The sequence below is a fragment of the Calidris pugnax genome, unplaced genomic scaffold, assembly GCF_001431845.1.
Source record: "Calidris pugnax isolate Ruff unplaced genomic scaffold, ASM143184v1 scaffold20, whole genome shotgun sequence".
Lineage (NCBI taxonomy): Eukaryota > Metazoa > Chordata > Aves > Charadriiformes > Scolopacidae > Calidris > Calidris pugnax.
In genome coordinates this window covers 4,776,077-4,794,348 of record NW_015094510.1, presented here as the reverse complement: position 1 = coordinate 4,794,348, position 18,272 = coordinate 4,776,077, and the positions used below count along the sequence as shown (strand labels likewise).

Genomic DNA, 18,272 nt, shown 5'->3' with positions numbered 1-18,272 from the left:
ACCAGCTACATCAAGGTATGAAATACCTACTTCTTGTCTCCACAAGGATTTTACATTTAGACAGATACCTCACAATAGCAATCTTGATGTAAAACACAGCTTTTTTTTCTCCAGTAGTAGAGATAAAACCTTAACAAAAATGAGAAAAAGGCATATCATGTTTAAAGAGCAATGAGTGTACAGCATAGTCCAAATGTAAATGAGATCAAGTCTATCTCAGTCAATTGAGTTCTGCAGAATAACACAAAAACTAAATTTCTCCCTTTGTATTTTAAAAGATTTCTAAGAGCAGCAAAATTTATATGAGAAAAAGTCAAACAAATTGACTTCACAGATATAAAAAGTCATATGAATTTTCTGTGTTCACAAGATTGCATCTTCTGGTGCAAGAGTTAATGCACTTTGTGGAAGTTATTATGCCGTGGCTTATAGGCTTCAGCTCTATGTGGTGGCAGTTCAAATTTCATGACAGAATGCTAACTTATCCTCGGTATTGAAAAAACTAATGAGGTGGTAAATAGTTGCAGAGCAATGTTACATGCAGTGATATGCAGGTTTTACGGGTTTCTCATTATCTGTGTAACTGTATCCACGTAAAAGTAATGAAAACCCAAAACAGGCAGCAAAAGCTCATGGCTTTAAAACTGGAATAAAGAATTGTGTTAGTGTTTTCTAATGGAAATATAATAAATTTAAGCAATGTCAAAAAAAGCCCCTCGATATTTCAGCTAGGGTTTTCTGCTAGGTCTAAGGTCTCCTGGGCAGGGCTTAGGTGAAGACCACAATTAAGCTAGCACAGCCAATTTATTCTCATGCTGGTTTTATTCTAGTTGAGGCAATGGCATGATGTTAAGCAGTCTTAAGGCTTCTCTTTGTTACACTTGTTGCCTATGGCTTTTAATTGAAGGTGCTATCACAGCATCCCTATCAGACTCCAAATGTCATGAGCAGTGGCAAGCAGCAGCAGCACATAGTGCAGAGGGCTCTCCTGACCCCCAGCTATCTTTACTAAGGACAGCAGGAAGTAAGATATAACACTCTTCAGTAGCCAGAGGCTTCCCAAAATGAACTTCCAGAATACTGAACACAAGCTAGGCTTCGATTTAGCGCTAGGACATGAAAATGTTAAAAAATACCAAGTGTGAGATAGTGAATGCAGAATGTTTTTTAATGTGGTCACCACTGTTCCAGAGAATGAAAGTTCTGAATTGGGAATTACTTCTGTGACATATTTATGACAGATAAAAATCATAAATGGCAACAAGAAGTACTTTGTCTGGAGTTGATCTGCACCATCTACAAAGCATCTTAGTAGGCATTGCATGAAACCACTCTACTGAAAAGTGCTCAGCATGCTGCTTTAAACAAGCAGACTCAAGGATCACTGACATTCTGTATATCACAGCAGCACTGCCAGCTTTCTTATTAACAGACTAAGTTTTCCTACAAGCCCAGACATCCACACCGGGCTTTTAACCATTTTGAAATGTAAAGGTACATAAATGTTTCCATCTCTCTTCCCAATTTCCCTTTCAAATTGCTGAATTCAAGAAGCACGATCCAGTTACTGAGTCGCAATCTCCAGTGTTCTCCGATTTACATTTTTTGCTGTTGTTTTCAAAATCAATTTTGTATCATAAGTCTCAGTGAGATACTACACCTATTACAAATTGTGAATGCATTATGCCACCTGTGAGAAAAGTATGAACAATCTTATGAAAAAAAAGAAAGCAAGTGAAACATATATTAAAGAATTATTTTGTCTTCTTGTTTTAACTCTGACAGACACTGGATGGCTACAAAAATAACTGGTGAAATCCAGCAGGCTAGTTGGTACTACAGTAGTGCACAGTACTCCAGCAATTGTAGGTGAAGACAGATACAGAGGATTTTGGTTGTGTATGTCTATAATACAGATGTTAGCTGCTCTGAAGGAAAATGATTCATACAAGTCCTTATACCATATGAAATTAATTTCACTCCTCTGCAACACACATCTAGTATGCCTATATAATATCAATTACAAGTGAATCAGATTTGGTCAGTGTTAAAATGCAGGTGCATACCACTAGAAAACCAGCCGTCTTTGTTCATCCTATTCCAGCTTTTAGTACTCACAAGCCCACTAAATTAAACATACTTCAGATTTTGACATGCAGCTTCGGGACAGATACATTTACTCCCCCACTCCCAATTACAACCAGAAGGAGCTGTGCCAGCCAGCATCTCTGCAAATCCATGGTTATGAAGTTAGGCCCTGGTTTCTCCTCTGGCGATTTTTGCAATCCAAATTTAGTATGCCACCAAGCTACAGAGGGACAATATGTGTTACGTATCGCAGGTCTGGATTTTCTTCTCAGACTTGTATTAATAACTACAATTCATTCTAATTAGATTCTTTTAAGTACACTGGAAAAAGTCAAAGCAACTATCTATCTAGTTTAGAAAGTGTTTTACTTCCCCTTCTATCCAAATGGTTTAAATCTTTGAATCTTAATGAAGCCAGTCGGTTCATTAAACATCCTTACCTATAGCAACATGTGGTTATGAGTTGGACGTGCTACAACAGGTTGTATGCAAAATATGCCACTCCTCTACTGTGATAGCATAAGCTCAGATTTCGAATATGTTCATACATATTCTTTACCAAAATAAGTGTACTCAGAGAATGAAAGAGGAGATTAAAAAGAGAAACAAGAAAGGACATTGGCAATATCTCATAAAAGAAAGAGACGTGTTTAAGCATCAGTCAAATTACACTATTTTTTGTATCATTTATAATGGAAGCTTGAAGACTAAAATACTCCACAAGCCATTAGTTTCTTGGTACTCTGTGAGAGATCAGAATATTTCTTAATCAACTGCTAAAGCACAGAAGAAGACTGAAGCCTAGATTTGTACAAAGCTGAGTAATACTGAAATACAGAGATGTTCAGCAGGGATGCTACCAATAGATACATCACAGAACCACAAAGTGTATAAAATTTTTAAACTCTCTTGAAAAGTACCTGACATTTTGCCAATTTCTTAGTCCAGAGTGTGAAAAATCACATTTAGAGGCAAAAGTTCTGATTGCTAATCAAGGGAAGCAAATTAAAAAACCAAAACTGTTATGAGATTCAAATTACTTGCTGAAGGTTCTGGACCACCCCTCTGCCTGGAGGCACTTTGAAAGCCTACACAGTCCACCCAGAAGTGATCCTGTGCTGCCAGTGAAATATTATGAACTTCATAAGGTCCATTGCAATGTATTAACTCTATAGCAAAAATGAAGAAAAACCGAAGTAAATGCATTTAAATCACATTCACGCAATATTTGTTAATGAGATGGACATTTAGACAATTCAGAGCAATAGTTTGAAACCTATGGTTTCATTGTCCACTGGGACTGTACCAGTACTCTCAAAACGATGGCTATCAGAAGTCAAGACAAACAGGACTGGGGTGAACCAAGGGTGGCTTCCCTTTGCTGTATCCATGTTTCTCATCTTTTTCCACAGTACAGACAAGCATTGCCATTTTTAAGTCATTGCAGTTAGAGGAAGAAAAAAGGGGTTGTAAAATAAAAAATAAAAAAAATTGCCAATCATAGAAGCGGATCACCTATCTTGTCTCATTTTGTATTTCTGCTGATTGACAACCTGGTGCTCTTGTAGCATACAAAGGCGAAAAAAATCAGGCGTTCATTTCAAACTGAAACATTTGACAGATGTAACAGCATTCTGAAATGAAACTGATGAAATCTCAAATAGGAAAGTCCATCTCCTGTACAGGAGAGAGATTAAATTTCAACAGGCAAGGTTTACTGTCCTTAGACAGATGCAGATTTTGTTTACCTGGCAGCTGTTAAAAATGTGGGAGATGGCTAGGGCTTTGCTATTGGTAGTCTACCTCCTGCTGCTCTGGATGCTGCAGGCTTCAGTGTGATCCACGTTCCAGGGTACTGTTGTCACAAACTGAAGGCAATTTCACATTCTCTTACCGGTAACACTAGCACTTCACTGATACTTTGACCTGTATTTTTGAAATGGTGCAAGTGAAACAATCTGACAAGTGACTGAGAATTCATACTGCTATAGACACACACCTAAACCATGGAGGTAAAAGAAGTATTTTTACACTCTAACGCAAATGGCCAGACATGAGTAAGGATAGAGATCAAGTTTACAACTTTCCTTTTCTCTACTGATGTTCACAGAATGATGCATCAAGGAATGCGCAGCGCTGAGGAAAAACAGAAACACTCAGAACAGCACCAAAACAAAGTAACCGGTGTTTCATTGCACCGCCTTCCTAAAATAGACACCTGTACGAATGGCCAGATAACAATTCAATAAAAAGTCATTATGAGTCTTTCTGCTGATTTGGGAGCCTTTGAATTTGAGCCATAATCTAAACTAGACTTTCCCAAAGGCAACTGTGCACATTATGCATTTTTGTCTGTATGTACACTACTCAAGTAATACCTTTACTCAAAGAAATACATACCCTGAAAACCCTTCTCTTGACTGCACTGAGAAAACTGGACTGGATCATGCTCTTCACTCTAGTAGTGAAGAGCATGATGCACTGTGACTCATACACTGGTGTATGGATCCCACTGGTGTGAGATGCATTTTGCCCAACTGTATCCATCAGCTTCAGCAACCAGTTTAAACCAGTATGTTTTTCTTTAGGATGGAATAAATCATGAATCCAGTGAAGCAGATTAGATTTGATATACAGTTAGACAAGGTGAATCCTACCATAGTGGCAACAGAAGTAAAATCAGGTACTATGTGCACAGGAGCTACCAGCTAAGTATACTGTTGAAAATTATACAAATTATACTTTTTGTGAACATCATTTACAGAAATTAGGCTAGATCCACAATCACAAATTGGGCACCTAAAGCAACCATAATGTTCAGATACGTTCATTACAAGACGCAAGGTGAGGGTCTGGCCTAACAACAGTATTCCCAAAACCTACCCCATTGAATGGAAAGCTAATAAAAACAGAGATTAAATATCACTCCCCTTCAGGTTCTGCATCTTATTCTACATAGGAACAAAGTGTTCTCTTAAATGAAAATTCATGAGTCTGCACCCCTTTCTGGAGCTGCTGGACCTCTTCATGAAAAAACAAACTTTTGCTAAAACTTTCTTCCAAAAAATACTGGTATGAGTAGATAGAGACATAAGCCTCAGGGGTGAAAGTATTCCACCATGAAGTTCAGTAGCAAATCCTTTATTTCTTTTTAGGAACCTGAGTGAACACTCCCTATAATAACCTGATACATAGGTCATACATAGAAACATATGTATTCTACAGATGCTTTTACATTAGAAACACAATTGCGTCCATAACCTTATGTGTTTTGAAGGAGCACAGATTACGATAGAGAAATTTTCATCTACCAGGTTTAGCCATTTAAGAGATATTACTGCTAGCTACCAATCAACGAGAGGCTATAAGAATGAGAAATACCATTCAGAACTCAAACAAGGGCTTCCTCTGACTTTTTTTTTTTTTTGGTGTTCTAAAGGCTGTATGACCATATAAGGCATAGGCTACAGTAGCTCATTTGATCGAAAATACTGTTCAGGCAGATATTTAACAATTTTTAACAATTAAGAAAACCAATCACAATTGGTAACTAGTAACACATGAAAGCCTAGGATGTACTAAAAATACCCTGCAAAATTCCAAGTAAAAGCAGTTGTATCTAACACTTCATTTGGCTGGAAGAAATGAGGGAGAATGGATGAACATTAGTTTGAGGCTACTAAGTGGTTTACAAATCAATATCAACAGCTATCCTCTTTTAGCGATCAGCCAGCGAGAATATCTGATTTAATTTTTTGGAGTAAGGAGAGGCTGCTATTTTAAAATGCTACCTAGATCTTGTTTCTGCAAACCTGGGGGAGGAAAGAAAGAAAGAAGAAAAATCTGACAGCTGATCCTCCACATTTTATCAAATTCAGCTCAAAATAAAATGATTTTTAATTCACTTGACTCACGATTAATTTTACATATTTTTTCAATTTTGGAAATATTATCTCAACATCATCCTATTGCTTTTATAAAGAAGTTAACATCAGGAAGAGCTGTGGATGGCATAAACCAGCAGATTTTCTCCAGTTTGGATTTAGCTTCAAATGTTGAACTGTTACTCTAAGAAAGGGCTCCTTATATTCCTCTTGTAACAAGAAGTATGCATATTACAGAACAACTTTCAACTAATACTATTAATATTTGTGCACAAAAAAATTCATGTGGCATTTCATGAAAGAAATGCCAAAACTACAACATCAGCTCATAGGAAACTACAGACACTAAACACCAACAAATCCTGACAAATGCTGAATTACTCAATTTTCCCTCTGTGCAACAGAAGATGCAGGACAACCTATGCCAAGACATTAAAACAAATCTCCCCCGCAACTCACTAGCTGCAAAAGAAACAAGAAGAAGCAGCAAAGAATGGGTAACTTTTGAGACTGGTACAAGTTGGACACCTCAGTATGACTACAAATCTGATTTTTAAACACCTTCCTCTGTGTTATCACACATAATTCACGGTAGTCACAAAAAATGTAAACTAAATAGAGAATACAGGTGAAATCATTCCAATATTTGAAAGTCCAGATTCTTTTTAGCAAGATCAATATGAATTTAATATCAAAACTACAGTGGCCTAAACGCTCCCGTGAATCCTTAGGTCCTAAGAATAATCTGGTTTTGTATGGCTACAACAATGCTCCTATACAAAACAACTTCATCTGTTTATTCATCCGAAATTTTCATAATCGCGTGCCCTATGTAATACTGCAGCAATACCAATTTAAGGTCATCTTCTCTCAGTAATGGCTATTTCTGTTTCCAGAGAGAGTTTCTGGCTCACTAGAACACAATCCATTACAACAAAATTATTGCAACTATATTTGAAGGAACTTTTTTGAATGATATTTTAATTATAAAGAAACAGTTAAGATGATACGTGTTTTGTGTCTAGGCAAGCACTTAAAATCTCGGTTAGGCAAGATGCTAAAGCCCCTTACGTTTCAAATGTCTTGCTAAAAGACGCCAATGGAAAGGAACAAAAGATGACCCTCTCCCCCCATACTTCACTAAAATACAATAGCATCCATCCATTTCTTATCTACAGCCTGGGAAATCTTTTTCCAGTCAATGGAATGTTATCTGATGTAAACCAGAAATGAGCTGATTAAATGTCCACCTCAGTCTATTGGGATAAATCATTTTACATACATTCCACTACAGGCTGGAAAGTCAAAGCAGTAACAAAAGAAGAAAAGTAATATATGATTTCATGTGTGTTTGTTTTTCCTTCAACGAAGACAGGGATATTACAGAATGCATATCCCTGTACTTGAGTAGCAACTAAGGAAACCTCTGAGTGTAAATTTTATAGACAACCATGATATTTTGTGGTAGAAGTGATACCAAAAATTCAGGTACCACCTGTAATTCCTGTTAGATCTTTCAGAACATAGTATGTTAATTTTGTCAGTTATATTCTGTGTGTTCGGTGGGATTAAATGCTACAGTAAGAAGATGCAGCATCTCCTGATAGAAATGAAACTTGAACTCAGCTGTTCCTGAACTGAATTTGCCCAGATGAGGACCGGTCCATTAGGTAAAACGTATCTGTCCTTGTACAGAGTATGTTTATATGAGCAGTTCTATTGCAAAAATAAGAATCCTAGAACTGATGAAGCAACCGACCTTAGGACTTGAAACCTGCACTTCAGACAGGTAGACTGTGCCCATAAAGAGTTGCTGAATGTAAATGGGTCACAGTTTCATATCTTTAACATCTGTTGTTTATACCCAAGAAAGCACATCAGGGGCAAGAAAATTAATTCCCCAATTGCTGTCAACCGAGTTAGGGAACAGCAATAAACAGCTTACTGTAAGCCTCTAGCTACAATAAAATTGCTGTCAATAAAGTGTGGCTGATATGGTTTTGCTGTGCTAGAAGAATAGATTCTTTGGAAGTGAAAATCTGAAATGGAAACTAAAAAGATCCTCCCTTGTTCCTGCATACAAAAGAACATTATCACAAAATTCCAATAGCATTAAACTCTCAAGATCCATTTCTCACTCCTATGTGTGACACAAATTTATTAGCATTTGTGAAACCTTGCCTCTGCGCATTCAGGACAGATGAGACCCCAGTGATTCTGATAAAAATCTTTTGCATGGGAAACGTTTAAAGAGAAATGAAGCTTGCTAAGCTTTTACTGTCTGTATCTATATACACAGAATGTTCCCTACTCAAGTTTAGCATTTCTACTGTCACTGTTGAAAATGGTATTATAGCTTAGGGTTATGTTCAGATTTCCATTATAACCCCCAGTTTTCACATGCTCTTAACTTTCTGAAAAATTCTTCTTTTCAGCTGAAATTTTCCATGCTTGGTCTCAGCTCAAAGATGAATTTCTTTAGACAGTTGAGCAAAATCTGCTAACCTATTTTTTAGTTATACAAGGATAGGAAAAGTATACTGTACATTTTCACCATTTCTAATATTTTAGTAAAGTTATATAAATATACCAAACTAGAAAACAATAGAATTTTACATGCAGACATTTTTCCAGGTGACCAATTCTCACCCAAGACTAATATCCATGCTAACACATAAAACAAATTAAGCGTAAAAAAAAGAAACAATGGAATTGTATTTTTTTTAATACTAAGTGGTAAAACAAGGCCACTAAAAATAATACCACGCACAGAATTATGGAATGCTATGGTTACAGAATTTTAATATTTGCAGGTGACGTAGACTCTGCACTGCTGTTCCAATGCAGATTTCCATCAATTTATGCACCTTGAAATTGCCACTCTCAGCATACCAAATTAAGAGTCATTAATGTTTTCAGCTTTTCTTTTCTCTTACATAAACCCTAAAGTTACAAATTTAAACACTCCAGAGTAAGATAACATCAATTACATTTGCCACAGAAAGCTTAAGTGATGTGCATCGATCAGCTGGAGCCTGGCTACTTGTTCCTTGGTCAGGCAAGGAGTCCATTGACTGAAAAAGGAGTAAGGCAAGCTCCATAGACCTTATGTTATTGACTACATGATTAAAAATATACCTTAGTATGGAATGCATTTAATGTGTCAGTCAAGCCCCAAATCCTTAATTTCTGCCATCAGAGCACAGAAATAAAAGGACAGTGTTAACATACATTTAGCTTTCCTGAATCTACTAGAACTATGCACATTTCCAAAATTTATAAATTATCATCTCGATTCAGAAAAGTGCTTAAAGTGTGCTTATGGCTGTCTTTCTTGAAGACAACATCTGAAGTCATTTGGACTTTAAGGATCTGCTTCAGTCCCCCCACTTTAAATGAAAGTTAAGCACATGCCTAAATGCTATTTGATTAGGAATGAAGACTGAAGGTTTTGCTCATAACCCATAATGATACATATTTTAAAACCTGTGTTATTCGTCACTGCTGTACTTCCAATCTGATTAAATGAAGTTGTTATAATTGAAAACTGGGATAACCATGGTAAATTGTCCCTAATTTCTTTTATTATTCAATCTATTGTTAATCTAATGACACTGAGTAGGAGTTTTTTGTCTGTTTATTTGCTTTTTATAAGAGGTCTTTCACATAGAAGAATACAACATGTCGTCTTCAACTGTATTTCTATGTAGCTGTTTGGTGTAGTGACTTACTAATTTGAAATGCATTTTAAAGTTCAATCAAATACTGAAAAGAACACTGATTGAGAAGCCTGCATAGATTTCAGTATTCTTTATGAGTCATAACACTGATTTTGGAAGCTTAGCTATATAAGCTGGTGGTGTGCAACATCCTTTCCATACTCCTAATTATGTGAATTAGCATTTAGAACAATCCCAAGTTCAAGTATTCAAAAATGCTCTTTTCAGAGCATCCACCAGGTTTACTGCAAGATAGGCACTTGAAGAAGGCTTTGGTTTTTATACTGGGTACTTCTGAAACATCAGCCTGTGCAATTCAAAGTGACACGTGAAGACTTAATCACAGAATTTCCGCTAAATTTATTGACAATTGCACAGAAATTACCCAGGAAAAAAAAACAAAACAACAAAAAACCCCCCAAAAAACCAAAAACAAACTAAGAAATTTGTATTGAACAATCTGTTTTTGAATTCTGACTTAGGAACCAGTTCTAACGGATTTCTAGGGCCAAGCTCCCATTAAAAGTAACAGGAGTTTGCTTGAATGAAGTCCAAGTGTGGACTTAGGTCTCAGCTCTCTATTAATATTAAAGTATCTGCAAGATACATTGCGTGTGTATTTACCTTGGACTGAAAGAAACTGTAAGCAATAATGGAGGACGATAGTATTTCTTAGATATATATTAATCCTATGTTTCTTCTTTCCCTATCTTAGCATCCTCCACAACAATTCCCACACCCTTTGCAAACCACATAAGGAAAAACTTGTGGAATATACAGGTAACTTAATGCAACTTCTAACACTAGATACAGATAAATTAATTATGTTAAACCCCAATAAAATGGTACAGTGGCACAGATCCAAGTATATCTTCCTAAAAAACGTTTTCAGATACTGTGGCACTAGTACACACTACTATTCAGTAAGATTTTTAAGTCTGAATACTTTGCTTAAAGGCCACACTCTTATCACAAATCTAAAAAAAACAAAAGACCTACAGAAGTGTATTTAACTCCTGTGCCACAGAATATTAGCTAAAATGCATCCTAATTTCAGGAATAACAGACAGAATAATAGGAAGGCTGCTAATGATTACTACCATTGCTGGCTATACTCCTCCAGCCAAAAGGGACGAGGGGGCATAGAAAGGTTACGTCCTGTAACACTCATCATTGGGGGAAAAAAAAAAAAGACACTATCTCTTCCCCACAGAATAAAAATGCACAAGCTCAGTGTAGATAACTGTCTACCTAAAAAAAGAGTTATATTTTCAGTTACATATAATATTACAGCTTTTGCAGGGAGCGATCCAAATCGTATGACATCACTATCTGCTGAGTTCAAGAAGAATTCAGTAAGAGTTTGGTGGAATTTATACTAGGTCCATATACAGGTATGATGGCTGATATTATTATTAAAGTGAAACTAGTTATTTAATGTAATTAACACAGGTAACTCTGAAAATACTGCCAGTAGATTTGTTTGGGGGTGGAGGTTTTTTACCCTCATATTCAACTTGACTGTGCAGAGCTTATACATTCTGTCAGGTAAATAATTTTGGGGGTCTTAACCGCTTCTAGATGCTGTGAGGGATTGAGTTTCCTAATAGAGTTCGGAAAGCTAATTTAAGCTAAATTAAGAACATCTCAGAACAGAAAACGAATGTGTGGGTTGGAGGTGTTACATTTTGTAACTAAAACGGGAGAGAAAACTTCAGCCGAGTAACCAGAGATTATTCAGAGCTCTTCTACAAATTTGTTGGGTTTTTTCTTTTAAATTGGTTCTTTTTTTTCTTAACTTATGCTGACAGTAAGTATATGGTGCTGTGTAACTGCCTGAAAACGGGTCCAAGAGTACACCCTTCCTTAAAGTCTAGAAAGGTTAAGGTTTTGTGAGAACCTTCTGTGATGTTTTCAGTGTCTCGTTGCAAGTATGAGTTGTTTTAGAGCAGCTACTTTAGCAGAACTGCCTCAAAAGCGCTCGTTTTATTCTTAGCATCTTGTTAGCGTGACACCTTACAGACACCCCAAGTCAAGCCACCCTTCTGGGGAACGTCACATTCATCTCAGATAAGGCTAATGCAACAGCAAGAGAATGACTTTATCCCAAACTCGGCTACTGTCAAAATCCTTTCGCAAAGACAAGGCTAAACGTGTCCTCTCGCTCGCTTCCTCTAAGATTCAGATCCCTACTAAAGCCAGACAAATCACGGGAACTGGGGAACAAGGAGCGCGGGGCAGGGAAAGCCAAGCACTGGAAGGAGACACTCAGACCCAACTACTGACCGCTCCGCCGCGACTAGCGTTAAATAAAAGGTTCCAATGAAACAAATTAAGACAGCGCCGCGTTTAAATCTTTATTAGCCGGGAATTATTAGACCTAAGAAAAACTAATGCTGGATTTGGTTGAAAGATGGGTTTCTCAGCCTCCTAATCCCTCTTCGTAGGGCGTATTTCACGGTTTAAAATGAGTTATGACAGATCGCTTACGCATTACTAAGATGAGAAAATATTTACAATGGGCTGACTTTTTTTTTTTTTACTTTTTTTTTTTTTTCTCTGCATAATTCAGATGTATTCGGAGAACGCATTCCTTTCAAAAGTATGCTTTGGCCGTTTTTTAAAATATGCAACAACCTGTCGATGCGATACCAACTTTCATCTATTACAACAAAATCATTTGGAACTCAAAACAGAGGAAGACTTCCGTATGGCTTAGTTATACCCTACCAACAAACCACGTGCTTCACAGATGAAGTAGCTTGGAAATTTGGCTGCCTTTGTCAGGTAAAAAGAATTAACCCCTTTCATAACACTAACTTCGCAAGGTTCCAAATCAGCTTGAACTGTAAAAGAAACTGAAGCCAACTCACTTTGAAATTGGAAACTGCATGTACATATCCCTTCAGTCTTGAAACAGTCAAATTTTCTGACTGCAATTTGGCATGTAAGGAAACAGTTTTTTGTCTTCAATAACTTTTACATTTGGACAGTCAAACACTGGGGAGAAAAAAAAAAAGTCTTTTTTTTTTTCAGTTTTGTTTATGCACACGTATGGGAACATGCACAGATGCATAACAGTCCTTTAACAATCAGTATTCTTCAAAGCTCAAAGTATCAGAGGCATTTCACAAATGCGTGGTTGAGCCCCAGGTAAATAATAAAGGGGTCAAGGTTTTTCTGTTGGTTTTTTTTTTTTTTTGGTTTTGTTTTGGTTTTTTTTTGTTCCCCCCATAATGTAACTAAATTAAATTAGACTGAAAGAAAAAACACCCACAACATAGTGGCACTTTTAATACTGGTTGATCGGGCACTTGTATGCAGTACTTATAGACCAGTAAAAGTGCTCGTTTACCTGTCTGGTGTGTAAGGGGCCCTTTGTCTTGAAGCCTCCTTGGGAGCTGCACTCTGAGGCACTGAAGTGATCTGAACTAGTGGAAGAGCGTTTGGAAAGGGTGTCACAACCACCAACAAAGGTGTTGTCCAACGGGAGTTCCTGAATCACGTGGTGCTTTTTCACTGAAACTGGAGTGTCAGGTTTGAGATGAAAAGCAGACTGCGGAGAGGCAGATTTGTAATGCTTGGCAAGATCAGGACTGTTAGGCTTAAAGGTTGTTGGTGGTGCTGTGCCCCAATCAAATCTTCCTATACTTTGCTCCTCCAGCTCCGCTGGAAGGCTTATTGTCCCGTTGATAGGTTCATGAACTGCATCATCAGGTTTGGACTCCTCAATGGTCACAAAGTTCAAAAGAGAGCTCTTCGGAGATTTCCTTTTCTTCCTTTTCTTTTTCTTGTTTTGCTTGTTCTCCTGATTGGGAGACATCCACTCAGCACCTTGCTTGCTCCGCTGGGCAGCTTTGAATCTGGATGCATGTCGACAGCGAACCAGAACCGTGACAAATATCACCACTATGACAACCATGGCACCTGCCACAATAGCAATCATGATCGTGAGATAGTCCTCGTTTTGGTAGGGTTGGCTGCTGTCCCCTATGTTCCGGTCCAAAGGTGTTTCCATAGTCCTGCGTATCAAGTCATAAATATAAGAGGCATTTCCAGCAGTATCGTTTACATACAAAAACACAAGCACAAGAGTATGCAGGGATTTGGGATAACCCAAATCGCTTATGTTGACAACTAGGCGATGCAGCCCCACGTCATTAGGAGTTGGTTTTTCTTCCAGGGTGATATTACCTGTCACTGGATCAATCCGAAACAAACCCTTGTTATTTCCGCTCACAATTGTGTACTTCAGCTCGGCATTCATTCCGGTGTCTATATCCACAGCAAACACTTCAGCTACCACCGATCCAGGAATTGCCGAGAGTGGCACCAGCTTAAAAGAAGTATTAGAAGGTGGGTAGATGACAACGGGGCTGTTATCGTTAACATCCATGACGTTTATGGTTACTTTCGCTGTAGAAGAGCGAGGAGGTTGCCCTCCGTCCACTGCCTTAACGTCAAAGGTGTAGGAGCTCTGCTGCTCTCGATCAAAAGAAACATTGGACTTTATAACTCCAGAGTATGGATCCAGCACAAAGTTTTCATTGTCATTCAGGATGGACAGGGTCACCGCTTTGTTTTCCCCGGCGTCCGCATCGGTCACCGTGATCACCCCCACCGTGCTATACTTTGGTAAGTTCTCCGAGACGAAAAACTGGAAGTGATTATGAGTGAATTTGGGACTGTTGTCATTTTCGTCCAAGACGGTAACAATTACAGCTGCTTGACTCTGCAAAGGAGGGGTGCCATTGTCTCGGGCTGTAACAGTGAAAATGAATCGTTCCTGCTCTTCTCTGTCAAAAACTCTGGAGGCTGTCAAAACTCCTGTCTTTCGATCCAGATCGAAAAAGGAGGCATTAGGGCCAAGCTGATAAACAATGTCTGCATTTTTCCCACTGTCTTCATCTGTGGCACTAATAGTTGTTAAGTATAGACCACGCCGGTTGTTTTCAGAAACTGACAGCTCAATTACAGGCTGGCTGAAAATTGGAGGGTTGTCATTTTCATCCTCCAGTTTAACTCTTACCAGGGCAGTCTGGTTCAAACTGGGCTTGCCAGAATCGGAAGCAACAATTTTAAAGCTGAATTCTTTGGTGCCCTCATAGTCCAACAAGGAAGAGGTCTCCAGCAAATACTGGTTGTCGTAAACCGCCTTCAAGTGGAAGGGGACCTCTCTCTCAATGAAACAGATCACTTTGCCGTTCACATCAGTGTCCTTATCTGAAACTGTAATGAGGGCGATCTTTGTATTGATGGGATCTTTCTCAGATAAGTACACTGTGCCATTGATGGGACTTATTATGTACCTGAGGTCTATGTTAGGAGGGTTATCGTTTACATCAGTGACATTGATGGTAACAGTCGCCCGAGCCGGTGTAGAGCTACCATCACTAGCCAGCACCGTCACCTTGTGAATAGCAGTCTCTTCTCGATCTAAGGACCTCTGAACCGTAATCAGCCCTGTGGTGTTGTTTAAAGCAAAAAATCTTTTGGTTGCAGGGGCGACTTGGGCACCAAAAATATATCTGATTTCTGCATTGCTTCCTATATCTGCATCTGTAGCATGAAGCTGAATTACAGAAGTGCCTACAGGGGCATTCTCTGGTATATGAACCTCTACTTGACTCTCTTTAAACACCGGCCTGTTATCATTGACATCACTTACTGTGACCTGCAGGATGGCTGTGCTGGATTTCTGGGGGGTACCTCCATCTTCCACTTTGATTTTCATCACATAGGTGTCCTTTTGCTCTCGGTCCAAGTTCTGCTGCACGATCAGCTGAGGCCATTTCTCTCCTTCTGGAGTTTCTACAATATCCAGTCCAAAGACACTCTGTCCATTTAACAACTCGTAGTGCTGCACACCGTTGAAACCTGTGTCAGGATCTGTTGCTGATGGGATTGGAAAGCGACTGTTGATCAGAGTGTTTTCTGGGATGGAGATATTGATGACGGGGGATGGAAACATAGGTGCATTGTCATTAGTATCCTTTACAATGATTTTGATTTTGATCAGCCTAAAAAAGTCATTGGGGAGAATCACCACTTCAAGTTCAAAGAAGCACTCATTTTCTTCTGCATAGGAAGCTCCAGCACAGAGTTTCTCTCTGTCTATTCTGTTGGATGTTGTAAAGATTTCCCCGGTGGTACTGGACACTTTGACCAGAGGGGCATCCCCTGCTTTAGACACCAGTCTGTAGACAAGGCTGGCACTGGTCCCCGTGGCAGCATTGATGTGGGAAATGTTCAGGTCCTTTGGTATGTTCCCTATAGGTACGTTTTCAGGCAGCTCCTCTCTAATAGTGTAAATAAGTTCTTGAGCTATCGCAGAATCCAGCCTTAAACAGGCAATCAAAGCGGCCAACAGGTAAAAATCCCTCAGGTCCATGATAATGTTTTTATTCTCTTTTCCCAGACTTTAGGACTTAAAGGTCTCCACAGAGGAATGATGTGCGATTTGCAAGAGGAGGCATGCATGGACTGCAGGATGCATTACATCTCATTTCTTATTTGGAGACAGCACTGTCAACACAACCACAGAGAACAGCGTTATTGGTTTTTTAGGCATGACAAATCCACAGTCACCAACTACTACTTGTTTTTGCAATGCACACTTGCAGCAGTACATTTTCCTACTGCTCCCTTTTATAAGCAATCCCTCCAGACAAATGCACCAATATCCCGTTGGCTGCATCTGCACTAGAGGGAGAATGGAAATAACTACTTGCAGGATTAAGGGTAGCCACAGTTTCGACACGTACTTTCTGAATAATTTCTTGGTACACCGTGTAATCCATAACGTGCATTCCCCCTCTACCCTCCTCCACCCAGTCATTTGGTGCAAGTAAAAAATCTTCCCGCACTACTTCTGGATTCTAACTGCTATGTCAGCTGCCAAATGCAATTTGTTGTTTGCTTCCATACATATTTTTTAGCTCTTGCAAACCAGAATTTTCCCGGCTCCTTGTGCCTTTCATCCCCCTCTACAGCTACCGTACTGGGAAATAACCACCCGGACATGCTGCTGCAGCAGCAGTCGTCACTGGCTACTTCACATCCCTGTTAACTGATGAGACAATAACAGGACTTACAGTTTCTTACACTCTCAGCTCAATGTTTCCTCTCCAGATGTTGGATACTTCTCCTTCTGGTTAATAACCTTAAACTTTATTTGTTTGTTTTTAAACGCGGTCTAAATCAGGAGGCTGGAAATTCCAAATGCAACTTAGGAGCAGCCAACATGGGGGGGGTGTTAAGATATATTTTCTGATGACGAGAGGAGGAAAAAAGGTGCAGCCTTTCCTCATTGACACTGACCTCCCTTCAGGATGTTATTAGCAGCTGCCACACATGAATACTGCAGACTAATAATGCAGGTGGAAAAAAAAAAAAAAAAAGAAAAAAAAAGAAAAGCGACAGACAGACTTGTGTTTGCATGCTCTGCTAACCGCGATTTATCCGGGTGCAGGGCTGCCAGCACCTACAGTTTGGCAGAGCCGGGCAGCCCCCGAGCACTAATCTTATCTGCATTAAGCTGCACGGTAGCTGATGCCCGTGATTACTTCCAGCAGAGTGATGCAGGTAGGGATGCAGAGACAGCGAGTAGGTGAGCCTTTGCCACCAACATCAACTGAATCCGAAACACTGATTCTTCCCCTAGATAAATATACTGCCTGTTGGCTTTTTTTTTTTTTTTCTCTCCTTTTTGCTTTAAATGAAATGCATCACAGTGTATGGGTAACTTTGCACTTACGTTGGTCGTCTACCTTCGACGATCTGCTACAGCTTAAGCAACGATCTGTTCCAGCAGATCCAGCACAATGCATCTGGGTAAACCACCAATTTTTTGGAGAAATCAGCAGCAGCCAAACGCTTCCTCCTTGAGATATGTGTTGCTTCGGGGTGGCAAATTAGCAACTCCAGGGACCAAATTCACAGTTCTGTCGTTAGTCATCCTCTCCACGTTCCCCTTCTCCTGAGCGGCGATCCTTCGGGTGTTTGAGGTGCACGCAACAACACAAACAAACAGCGAGCAAAAAAAAATCCGCTGCACTTCTTCAGAGCGGGGGTCTCTCCCAGCCCGCCCTGCACACCATCCCCAGCCCTCTCCCAGCAGAGCCCAGGAGGCAGCTACAGCAAGTCTGCAACTTCTGACTGGAAATGACAAGAGTTGGTCTGGCGGTGCTTCTCTCTCTCCTCTCTCTCTCTCCTCTCCCTCTTTCTCTCTGGGGTGATAGCTGCCCACACACGCACACACACACACACACCAAAAAATAAAAAAATAATAAAAAAAAATAAAATTAAAAAAAAATATTAAAAAAAAGCAAAATCCTAATAGGTTATTGCTTTAGTGATGGGAGGAAGCGACGGCGCTTTCCCTCCTCCCTCCCGGCCTCTCTCCCTCACACACGCTCTCTCCTCCCTTCTCTCCCTCTCTCTCTCTCTCTGAACTGAAATTCTTGATATAACTCTCAATAAGCCCAGAGGGAGGGGGGGAGCGGCGCTAGGCCCCCCCTCCCGCCGCACCGCATTGGCCCGCGCCGGCGGGGGCGGTGGATGGCGGAGCCCGGCCCTGGCA

The 18,272-nt window shown here is 39.5% G+C and overlaps 1 protein-coding gene across 5 annotated transcripts in view; it reads right to left on the bottom strand.

Annotated features, from left to right (window-relative positions):
* The window catches only part of PCDH9 (protocadherin 9), a 737,828-nt gene extending 719,712 nt beyond the window's left edge, over positions 1-18,116 (bottom strand). For all 5 annotated transcript variants that reach the window (XM_014965920.1, XM_014965922.1, XM_014965921.1 and 2 more), the window contains exons 1-2: positions 17,448-18,116; positions 13,047-16,216 (exon numbers count right to left, since the gene is read on the bottom strand). In XM_014965920.1, the coding sequence (XP_014821406.1) occupies positions 13,047-16,082 (3,036 nt within the window). In that variant the 5' untranslated portion in view covers positions 16,083-16,216; positions 17,448-18,116. The remainder of the gene's footprint in view (positions 1-13,046; positions 16,217-17,447) is intronic.
* Between the last annotated feature and the right edge of the window lie 156 nt (positions 18,117-18,272).